Here is a 12,764-nt window from a genome sequence, read left to right on the forward strand (position 1 = left end):
GCTATGGGGCTAAAATTCAGTTACTTCTGAGTGACACCAAGGGCATCTGCACACAGCTATCAAAAAAACATAATGCTGAAGAAAGTCACGTATGTACATTTATTTGTGCATAAGCTTCAGGAAACTGTCTTCAGGCAGCAGTTCACAAAATTTGCTGTTTCTTTTAGGATCCATCCCTTCTAAGAATGCCAGAACTGCTATATAGGACTTAAAGGGCTGTTCGGTCCAGCATCTGCTCCTATTATGGTGACCTGATGCAAGGCTAAAGCAGGGCAGGAGTACAACGGCATACTTTTGTTTCTGTTTCCCAATAAACACAATCAAAAGCATCACATTTTAAACTTTAACACATCAGGATAGAGCGATTCCCCAAATCTAACTGGAACTATTTAAAACATAGAAGAAAAACCACTCAACCACTAAAAGTAGTCCAGGAGCACCAGTAAGTATTTGATTGCTTACACTAGCCTTTACCACAGGGGAAAACCCATATAAAATTGATCTGATGTTCTAGTTGGTTGGAATTCAGTGTGACCAAATGACTGCAGGACATGGTGGAGAGAAAAGAGGCCTTCTAGAATCACCTGCTGTCCTTGATTCCTAAAGCCAGCACTCTCTCGCTTCTCCTCTGAGAGTTGAATAGGTGGGACAAAAAGACATCTCACTACAAAAAGAGAATCTGACAAAAACAGAGACGAGCAGCACAAAAATTATCAGAATTTTTCTGACTTTACAGGGATGCCTAAGTTTTTTTTTTTCCTGCAGAAGCAGAACATTTTGGGAAAAGTGGCAATAGCACTGATATGGCTATGCTGCTCAAAGGAAAATGCTGACCTCTGGTGGTTACCAACTGTCTTTATACGTATGATTCCCAAATTCTAGGTTTCTCTATTTTGAGATTTCTGGGTGCTTGTTTTTAAATGTAGGTGAGTTTCTAAAAGTATTCTCTCTCTTCTATTCAGAATAGAATAACCCAAGTCCCAAATCACTCTGTCTGTTTTTCTGATATATTGACTAGCCTTTATATAACTGGCCTTTAAATATTATATATATAGTATTCATTTTAATTTGTACTGATGTATAAGCTAAAGAACTTTGACTCACACAATATAACCATGGTTTGTAGCTTAACAGAGTTTAGTAGGTTCACACAACACTAAACAAACCACTGTGTTCCATTATTATGTACCAGAAAGGAGACATTATATGCTGTGATTTTTTTCTCACAAACAGGTTTGCTTAATTATTTATTTAAAATGACTTTTATAGCCATCTATAATTTTTGAGGACAGATAAGTTGTTTCGCTCATATATTTCATTGTAACTTAATATATTATAATTAAGTATATTATTATGTTTTCTAACTTTAGGAATTGTGTCTACCAGCACAACTGGGTAGAAATGGAAACAGAAAAATCAAGAGTCGGTTTATGAAATGTTGAACATTATTATAATTTATAATTTGTCTTTATAATTATAAAGACAAATTGAGAATATAGGGGATGAGTGATGGATGGTCATAATCTGGGGTTTGGATTATGAGTATGAGAGAGGTGATAATAAGCAAAATTGGAAAATGCGGTATGACTGTATACCAAAGCAGCAGAGGCACACACAAGCAGATCGGATTGAGAAATGTATAAATGTGAAAAAGCAAGTTTAGACACTTGATTTAAAGTAAGTAGATTATAAATAAGTTTGAATTATGGAATGCTTTTTGTGAATATGGAGTTGAAGATTTGCTGCTGAATGCAATAAAAGCAATGTACTGTATATACTGAGACTAAGGCACAAATGAAAATAAATGAAATGTTTCAGGAACAATACAATACTGAACAGGAGCAAAGCCTAAGGTAATTGTGTTCAACTAGGAAAATGCAGGAAACAATTAAAAGTTACACCTAAATGGTGAAAAGCAAAACAAATGGACAAACTTATGTTTCTTGCTAGAATGTTTGCTGAAGGTGGAAAAGCATATCTATTCAGAACCACTGTGCTTAGGATCCCACATTGTGCCTTGCAGGATGTGAGAACCTAGTCAACAACTGATTTTATCATTTTGATAAATGAATAAACATTTCTACTTTTGCTGTAAAGATCTATAAAGACAATACACAACAATACTTGCCCAGATATAAATGCTTGCCCTCTATGACATAAATATTTATATTTGTGTAATGTATGCCAGGTCAGTGCAAAAAGGACTGAACAAAGAAAACAAGATTCATTTATATCTTTTCTTCAAAAGGCAACACAGAGGGCAAGAGAGGAAGACTTTTTAGGGACACCAGTTGTGAATTAAATCAGACATATACTAAACTTCTGATGGATTTTTCATCATTCATTAAAAAAAGAAAGAATTCTTACTTGTATCACTGGCACCACTAGGTTCAGAAGAACAAAATAGCACATCAATAAGATCAGATGCTGGACCAGACCCATAGTGATTAAGTGTATTTAAAGCCCTGTCAAAGAGAAGACAATAAAGGAACTGAATCTTAAAGACAACCCCTTCAAAACTTATGAAACAATACCAAGCAATATCTTAAATAATTACAAATGTTGTGTGATCAGCTTGAAATGACATATCGTAGTCTCAAAACCATAATAAAACTTCACAGGAACTTAGTATTATCAGTCTGTAAAGTTAAATTAACTTCTCTTCCACTAATTCCTTCAGCCAGGGCTGAAAAAAACTTCCAACCACATGCCAATTTAATCCAATAGGCACATGCCATCTGGAGCCTTCTTGTTTTATCATTTTCACAAGTAAAAGGCCCAGGTTATGAACATATGTTGCCAACATAAGCATTATAAAGTGCTCTGTATGACAAAAACGCAGCAGCCAATAAACTACTGAGCAAAAAAACAGAGAAACGTTCATGAACCTAGGAAGATGAGGCTATCATCCAAAATCCCAACACAATGGAGCAAATGGAAAGATATCTCCCAGCTGTACCTCACATAACTGTTTTCCTTACTTCCTTTCAGAATTCTGGTTATTAAATAAAGATTTTTTTTATTTCTTAAGACATAAAAGTTCCATAATCATCCTTTTATAGTAGTTTACCTTTTGAGTCTATTGTATGTAACATCATTGGCAAGTTTCAACAGACAGTACAAATTCTCCTGATCTAAATTTACAAGGTTACTCTGAGGCTCATCAACTGCGATTGTAATTGAATTGGAGGCCGTTCGGGTGACAATTCCTGTGCAGATCTGATTATTTTGTCCAGCTGCTTCATAAAGTCCCACTATGTCACCTGCAGAAGATAAATGATGACAAGAATAAAATTAGAATACAGAAAAGATACCTCACATAAAAGCAAAGGAATTACATCTGAATTATATCTGAAGAAACCACAACTATATGAAGCTCATCATTCCTCCAGCAACCAAGAGGAATAAATCAACAATAGAGACAACTAGAGGTGAACCATCTGAGTTAAGTCATTGTGGTAAACAATACATTGATTCTCATTCAGTCAAATATTGATCAGACAACTCAAGCAAGACATAAAACTGAAATGGGAGGAGACTATAATGCTGATAAGAGAAAACTTAGCAGGCATAATAAATTAATACACAATTTAGGGTAATGTCAAAGCAAATGTCTAATATAGCCTAAGTAGGTAGCCTATAATATGATTCTAGCATACAGAATATTATCTAAGTTAGAAAAAGCAAAAAGATATTTCAAATAACAAGATAAATTTGGCAAAATTATAAGATCAGAATACTGATCTTGCAAAAGAAATAACCTTAAGGATCAGAGATTTTAGAGAAACTGCTGAGAATGCTGATATACTGTAATTGATTACTTGGTGACAAAATTTAATGAATTGTTTCCAGATCTAAAACCTATGGATAAGAATATTGACTATGCAAATAGAGGGTTTACTTCATGAAGATACAAAGACTGTGAGAGACATTGTATCAACATTTCTCACTGCATGCACAAGAGACAAACTTATTTGAAAGAAATGTGATGTTATTTCAAAATATCACCAGGCTAAGCTACAGAAAAGGAAACAGTTCCAAGCAACTAAATAAGAAATAAGTGAAGGGTTCCTTTCAAATTAATTATTTAAATTGTTCAAATTATTTCCTTTTTTTAATATTTCTATTTTTCAGGAAATGAAACCCCTATGTTTCCTTTTTTGCTGCAATTTTGTATTTTAACTTTCTATCTATGAAATTATAGATAGATAGACAGATGGGGGGAGAAGGGGGGAGCCAAGGCAAGACCCACTGGAGCAGAAAAAATGGGAGTTATCAGAACCCAACACCACTGAGCAGAAGGTCTGCCTACCAAGCAAAGATGGGAAAGAAAAAGAACTAAAACACATCAAGGAAGCCCTCAGAACTTGTGGCTAACCCAAGTGGACCTTCAGCAAATCCCTAAAAAGACCCAGCAGGAGCTCCTCCATAACAGACAAAAAAAGAACAACAAACAAAGCAATGTTGTCATTCCATACGTTGCAGGAATGTTGGAAAAGCTGAGGAAGATCTTCAGCCAACACAACGTATGTGCACACTTTAAACCCAAAAATACATTAAGACAGAAGCTTGTCCACTCCGAGAATAAAACATCTAGACACAAATTGAGCAAAGTGGTATATGCAGTACAATGTAGTGAGCCATGTGCAGATCTGTACATTGGGGAAAAAAACAATCACTTCATAAACAATGGCACAACATAGGAGAACAAACCCATCGGGACAAGAGTCAGCAGTCCATCTGCATTTAAAAGACAAAGGCCACTCTTTTGAAGACAGCAAAGTCTACATTTGGACAGAGAGGACCACTGGTTTGAAAGAAAGGTCAAAGAGGCCATCTATGTCAAAACTGAACAGCCCTCTCTCAACAGAGGGTAAAGGATATAACATCATCTATCTCCAGTCTACAACACAGTCTTTTCAGCAGTTCTATTTGCACTACTCAAGTGACCCTGATGACACAGATAAACCTCCAGGTGGCCTCAACAACTCTCTAAAATGGGTGTCAAACTCAATTTCATTGAGGGCCGCATCAGCATTGTGGTTGCCCTTGGGGGCCAGGGTGGGTGCAGCCTACTGGGTGGGCGTGGATGGAGTGGGTGTGTCCTACTGGGTGGCATGGCCAGCTCTACATCGTTTGCATCAAGGGTGCCTGTGTCCTTGATGCAAACGCCAATCATCTGGAAAGTGGTACTGATCCTGGCGCTTCCGCTCAGCCCTGCCAGCCCTGCAGCTCCAGCCATCTCTCACTCAGGCTTGTGCAGTGCTGCCACCGGTTCAGCTCATTCCCCTCCCCTGCTATCCTCCACCTGCCAGGTGCCAATGTACCACAGGTGATACCCGTATCATTGGTTGAAAAGCCCTGGCATAGTGAACCATCATTTGACAGGATCCAGAGAGACTGTACAGTATTTGTTTTATAAAGGATATCAACACACAGGACATGTGGAAATTATCATAATGTGTAAAGAGACTACAAACTTTTGATACTAAACTGGTGCAGTGCCAATCAAAATGCAATAGTGATTAAGATAAGGTTTCAAAATGACTGAATTGTACAGAAAAATAGGCAAGTATCATACTCTATATTTGCCTGACCATCCTTTTGCTATCTTTCATAATGTTCTAATGTACTCCCCCCAAAAAACCCAGATAAGATTTTTCAAAAGCCCTCATGCAGATTGCAATCTGTACTGATGAGACTGAAAGTAGGTCAGGTCCAATGGATTCATCAATTATGCATCAAGAGAATCCAGGCTTTCATAAGAAAATAAACTACATGTAAAAACAATAATAACTTATTAAACACCACAAGACACAAAGGAGGCAAAACTGTCAATCACACCAAGTGATATTGCTATCCGTCTCAGGACAATCCACTAAAATTAACTAGGACACCTTATAGTCCTTTTAACTCTTTCCAAGGTTTCTCGTTTTAAATCCCAGTGGGCGCTAATATTCCAGCCCAAAGCTCAGAAGAGCTCCAGAAGTGGGATGGCAAATCCACAGAAGACATTTTGCCATTGGGAGCCCTTTATCTATGGTCAAAACCTGAACAGATGATAGAACTCTTTGGATAAACAAAGCTTGATATAAGTTCCAATCCCCCTCTTTTTTTTTTTTAATTCAAAGAAGTAAAAGCAGAAGGAAAACTCCAGCCCCAGAATTGAAACCCAAAGCTTTAGGAGATCATTCAGAATCAATTACTTTAGGCCAGGGGTAGGCAATCTCGGCTCTTTTATGACTCGTGGACTTCAACTCCCAGAATTCCCATTCCCATGGCTGGCTCAGGAATTCTGGGAGTTGAAGTCCACGAGTCATAAAAGAGCCAAGGTTGCCTACCCCTGCTTTAGGCTCTCTGACTAACATCATCCAGAAAAAGGAAAGCTTTCCAGAAAGCCCTGGAATGATGCTAGATATCATAAATATTTTCAGACACTGATACAGACATTATACTTATATGTAAATCTACGAAATGTAAGAAACATATACATTCTTACATGCCATTCCCATTTAGGTTAAAAAAAAAAACCCAACCCACCAGTATCTACTGTGTTCACCAGTGAGAATGCATTCTGTTCTGAAAAGTAACTGAATGTCAATGAAACTGATTAGCTCCATTGTTAACTATAAGCTGTGGGGCATCTTTCATCGTAACAATTTTAAAGTACGATGTCATGATTCAATGAATCTATTCTCTTTTAAGCCATAAGAAATGCCATTGCAAGTTCACACAACATTACCCTCCACATGTATCTGATTTATTCATGACAAGAAAACAATGCAATTCTGCATGATTGAACCCAAAGTTGGAGGTTCACACACACACACACACCCAGCAATTCTGAATCTAACAGAATATGTGCCCTTAGCATATATTTTCATCTTAGAAAATTTGCCCCTCAGAAACAGCCTCTCTTGAGCGGATGTGGTTTTCAAAGTCACTGGAGCTCTTTTCAAAGCATATCTTTGTCTAATTCTGCCCATATCTATTCTAAATAGCATTTTTAAAAAAGACAAACATTATCCTCATGATTACTACTATGAAACACAGTACAGTGTGTATCAATGCTGAGGCATTAATTCAAGTATAGAATTAATCAATAGTCCAACTGTCTGTGGCAAGGGAAAACAATGCCAGGAGGGTCTTAAATCTCCTTTTTAAACAAAAAGTACAAAATACCCTTGAGATTCAATACAGACCTAAATTGAAAAATATGGTTAGAACCCATTGTTTTACAGGCTGCTCAAGGGAGTGTGTGTGTATGTGTGTGTGAGAGAGAGACAGAGGGAGAAGGGGGAGAAGAAGGGAGTACATACTAAGTAGCATTCTTAGTGACTGCTACATAATGGAAAAAACGTTTAATAAAGCTCTTGGAGAATGGCACTTTTTAGGCTACAGTCATTTGATTCATAAAATGCAATAAAACTTATAATGTTTGGGTTTTAGCTTCTGAACCAGTCACTGTGGTTGGTAAACCATGATTTCTGGCTTAAAATGTTATTAAAATTATGTTTGAACTAGGCAGTTAATACAAACCATGTCTTAAGATGATGTGAGACCAGCCAAGCAAGAAGGAGGATAAAGACTCTTTTTTAAAAACAAGTCAGAGAAAGGGTATGATTCAAATATTTACTCAGAAATTAATCTTATTGAATTTATAAGCCTTTTTCTTAAGTGAGTGGATGCAGAACTATGACAAAATTACTTTACAAATATGTGAAAATCAGATTCCAGGAATGAGCCTCTATTAACATTGTACATTGTTTCATAATGAAATATTGAGTTTCTAACAAGAACAGCTGCCCATACAAAATAAAAACCTAGATTAGAAGGTAAGGCCATAGCTCATTTATTTTCTCAGTACAGTAGTGTAAGCTAAAGAAAAAGTCTCAGCATAGTCAGCATAGACTGTTTGCTACTGTATTTTTGTAATTTACTTGTAACAATCATACTTTTTTGGTTTCCTAGCAAAAAACCCAGTTATCTAAATTAACCAGCATTCTGGAGGTCTTCCTCAACATAGTTTTCATTTTAAAAAATTTTTTAAAAAACCTTGGAAGATTTTACTTTAAAAAAAACCAAATATCAGAATGTTACAAATAAAATGGAAAACAATAGAAAGAATTCATTAAAGAAAAGAAGTACTTCTGTCTAGGAATGTTTTGTTAGTCTTCTATGTAAATACTAACCAGGAGGGTTCTGAAATCAGCCAACATTGTCTAAATGCTCCCACTTGGAATTATGAGTTATAGCAATATAAAAAAAAACTTAAAAAGTCTTTGTAGCTGAGCTTGAAATGCCTGCTGAGAAATCCAGGCCTCTATAAGATTACATTTGTAGTATTTGCAAATAGATTTTAAACTGATTGCTCATTGCAAGATTCCCTTCTAAGAAATAAAGTGAATATGGAGTGAGCAGAAGTACATATGTTCAGGGATAATCACACTGTATTCTTTCATGAGCTATTGGCTGAGACACATATCTTAGTTGGCCTCATAGAAGAGCATCTAACTTTTGAGATGGCAATACTACCACATTAATGGGAGGGTGAGAACTGTGTTTCCCCCAAAATTATATTTTTTTTACCTCAGAAAGAGGCACTAGGTCTTATATTTTTCTTACCTCAGAAAGAGGCACTAGGTCTTATTTTCGGAGGATGTCTTACCTTAGGACCGCTGCAGCCAGGCCTCGCATGCCCCAACATTTGTCATGCCACTGCTTGACTTCTTCAACGGCCACTTGCCAGCACTTGCAGCCAGATGCCATGTGGAACACTGTGCCAGTGCCACCGGTTGCGGAAGGACGCTGCATGGTGCTTCACACCTGTGCTACTGGTCGCGGCAGGACGCCGCGCAGTGCTTCAGGCCGTTTGCAGAAGGTTGCATGGTGCTTCAGACTGTTGCTGCTGGTCGTGGCAAGATGCCACACGGCGCTTTGGGCCATTGCCGCCAATCGGGTCAAGGCACTGTGCGGTGCTTTGGCCATTTACAGGAGGCTGCATGGCGCTTCTGTGGCAACAGTGTGACAAGCACCATGCAGCCTCCTGCAGTGAGGAGTGGCAACAGTACAACGAGCCATGCAGCGCAACATGTGTCAGGGCGGAGGACACCTGCTTGTTGTGGTCCTACTGGTAAGGTAAGCAGTTGTGGGGTGCCTGAGGCAGCTCCACCCCCCTACACCCACCCTAGCTTGATTTTTAGGCATGCACCTTACCTCAAAACTAGGGCTTATTTTCAGGGTAGGGCTGATATTAGGCCCACCTCCAAAAATCAAGCTAGGGCTTATTTTCGGGGTAGGTCTTACCTTCAGGAAAACACGGTATATCTCAGATTAAATGAAACCAGAAACTTTACTACTGCCATTGACAACCTTGAGAGACTCTCCAATTTACTCTGTCTTTGTATTCACAAAAGTCATCATGACAAAAGACAACAACCTGACAAGTTCAATATGAAACAATCAGGTTTGTCAGCACTCCAGAAAAGGGCAGGTCAGGAAGCAAACACAACAAGGACCATTGGGACTCTATTGTTGTATAGCAAAATAGCAGAATCTTGAAAGCTAGCTAGAGGTGGCTTTCTTCCTCTTTTTTTACCATACAGAATTAAGGCCTGGTTATTTTGAATTTCTTTCTCCTGCTTTCTCTTTTCCCAGAACTGAGTTTTCATTTACTTTACCTTTTGTAATAGTAAGGATTTATTAAACTCCTTTACCACTCAATCCACAACAGCTCTGGGTGGTTTACAACAATGAAACAAACATTATAATCAAGATAAAAGTTGGCAAGTTGCAGTAAAGGTTCCCTCCCTCAAATTTTAATTTTAATTATGTGAATGTTGCAGGAAAAAGATTTATTGCTCATTCTTCTACTGTAAATTGTCAAAATTGACTTGAATACTTCAAAGTCCTTGTCTCTGTCCACATACATATTATATTTTTGATAATAAACCGCTTTACTTGGGTGATTATATTTTTAAAATAATTCAAAATTTATGCTGCTAATAACTCCATGTGTGAATAAAAAAAAGTCTGGTTTTATCATTGTTTGATGTGACAGCTGTAATTCGAAGACTTTGAGATCATTACAGATTCAGAAATAACCCATCACATCATGAAGGTCTATCTTCCAATATCTAAAGCTACTGTAAAGCATTTTACAATAAACTTTCAAAATTAACACTGTTTACTTACCAGGCCCAAAACTATTGGAAGGTAGCTCTGTGTCTGAGCCATGTTTTTGAGACTGTAAAGTTACAAGCAGATGGCCATATAGCCCAGTTTTTTGACAGTGTAGTTCGAGTTTCAGTAAGCAAACTCCTCTACGTTGCAGCTCTTTCAGGGAGATTCCTTCTTGCCATGCTCTGAAAAAAGATCATGCAAAGAGAAAAATCATGCCCTTGTTAATTAGATGCCACCTGAGGAGCTAAATCATATTTGTTGCCCTCTTTGCCTCCATCCAGACAGAACGTTGGTGGACAACAAAGAACATCTCCATATACATAATAATGTTATTTATTTTAAAGATGTATATAGGTACTCATCTTAAACAATTCTGGGTGACTTGCAACATTGTAACAAGCCTTCTCAAATCTCCAAATATGTTGAACTAGAACACACATAATTTCCATTTGAAGGACATCAGATTAGATAAAACCTTGCAATATCTCCACAATATTCATATTTGTGCATTTTTGATGACCCATTTAGCATTTGGCAATTTCAAAACTGCTTGAAATTGGGGTGGGGAAAACCAGGGTTTTTTTTCTCATAGAACGCCCAGAACAGAGTTCCGGCACCTTTTTTGGATGGAACCTTGTAGGGTAGAAAAGGCGGGTTGTATGAAGTGTATGAGTTCCGGCACCTTTTTTTTTTTTTTTTTTTTTTACAAAAAAAGCACTGGGGAAAACCATATATATGTTTTGAATGGTATGCTTGCAGCTACCCTCCCCAAAATAATAGATGTGGATAGGATTTTTTTTTTCATTTCCTCTTAATGTAAAGTAACATAGCTAATAGGATTGCTCTCTAGCCATAAATTTAATTTCCCTTTCTGTCAAATTATGAACTATAATTTGGTAATACATGGAAGTCTCCAGAGATTCCACTCAAGGCTTCTGTGGACCCTGAATGGCTGAAGGACCTGGCATTATGCATTCCCACTGCCCATCTAAGCAGCCTGTCAAAAGAGTTGCCACTTTGTCACATATTCCCCCATTTTTGTTTTTCAGCTGAATATTTCACACTAGGAACAAATTACATATTTCTTAATATCAGAAAATGAACAATAGTTCAAAAAAGGTCACAAATTTAAGGAACAGATAATTTTTAGTCTTCAACAGTTTTTAATGTATATGTACTGTATATATTTAATTTGGATATAATAAAACATGTACTTATTGCATTTTTCCAGAAATCAATTACTAGATATTCTTGCATTCTTATACCTTGTCTGATAATGCAATGGCAATTGCTCAAAGTCACCCCCTCTACTCAATGTTATCTTAACATTTCATTTATTTATTGAAGTTATATTCTATCACAATCTATTGATTCTTGTTAACATATTGTGCAAACCCAAACAGCAGTAATTTATTCATAATTAAACAGACTACAGATTTTTATAAAGTGTGGATCAAATATACTGGTATAACTAAAAAAATACTCAATTACTAGCTATAAACATTGAGATATTATCATGTTGAGGATGGGAAGAAATCTTAATCATATCTCAGAGCCATTTGCTTTCTAAAAGTTCACTTCAGGGCCTACACTAAGCAACAAATTAAGTATTGCCTCAATTACAATCCCTTAAAGATTACCTGGGTCAATTTAAATAGGATTTTGTCCAGGTGTTGAGATTGCTTTGATCATTTTGGTGGATGATTTATGCTGGAAGGTAGATGGGGGCAAGTACAATTATTCCAGTTTTTCTGGACCTCTCACTATTTTTTAATACCCCTGACTGTAATAACCTTCTTGGCTACCTGGGTAGGCGTTGCAGTGATCCTGACCCTTCCTCTGATGATGTTTCCAGATAAGTAGTGTTGGGAGACTATTTGATACATAAATTGTTGACCTACAGAAATCCATAGCATTCTACCTTTCCTCTGCTGTTAAACACATACATGAAAATGCTGGAAGTCCTTCAGAACTTCAGAGTAGAATTCATTAGTATGCTGATAACACCTGCTTTATTGCTCCCTAGCAATGTTGCTGCAAGACAGAAATCAGTGACCTTGAACATTGCCTGATTTCAGTAATGTGATGGATGAAGAACAGAAAAAGTTGAAATCAAAAAGTGAGGTGAAGCCTGTTTTATTTATTCTTTGGGCTCTTAGAAAAAAAAACATTCAATCAAAAGAAAGTGACACTGTTTTCAGTGCATTAATATAGGTACAGGACTTTTCCTCTTACCTCTTAGCTAATGTTATTCTAATTACCTGCAGCTGTTATGATTTAGAGAACACATTAATCAGCAACTTCCAAGCAGCCCATATGTGACACCAAAATTATATTTAAGTTCTTCAAGTATCTGGATTTTATGTCTTAATGAGTACTTTTAAATTATTAGTTTATTCATAAGTGCTTTCAACTCTGCTATCTATTGAGCTATAAAGATACTGGGTTCACACATCACAAAAATCCATACAATTGTCTGGATTACCATACTTTGTAAATCAGTCATTATGGCTAATTTTTTTTATAGTTTATCACTATTTCTGCTCTGTTATTCTGGTCAACTGATCAGCAATACCCTATAG

General features: G+C 36.9%; 1 protein-coding gene across 1 annotated transcript in view; it reads right to left on the minus strand.

Annotated features, from left to right (window-relative positions):
* The window catches only part of IGHMBP2 (immunoglobulin mu DNA binding protein 2), a 68,376-nt gene that overhangs the window by 54,983 nt on the left and 629 nt on the right, over positions 1-12,764 (minus strand). Inside the window, exons 2-4 of the mRNA XM_039353256.1 lie at positions 10,195-10,364; positions 3,071-3,263; positions 2,368-2,465 (exon numbers count right to left, since the gene is read on the minus strand). Of these exons, the coding sequence (XP_039209190.1) occupies positions 2,368-2,465; positions 3,071-3,263; positions 10,195-10,364 (461 nt within the window). The remainder of the gene's footprint in view (positions 1-2,367; positions 2,466-3,070; positions 3,264-10,194; positions 10,365-12,764) is intronic.

The sequence above is a fragment of the Crotalus tigris genome, unplaced genomic scaffold, assembly GCF_016545835.1.
Source record: "Crotalus tigris isolate CLP2741 ecotype Arizona unplaced genomic scaffold, ASM1654583v1 scf7180000018504.2861643, whole genome shotgun sequence".
Classification (NCBI taxonomy): Eukaryota; Metazoa; Chordata; class Lepidosauria; order Squamata; family Viperidae; genus Crotalus; species Crotalus tigris.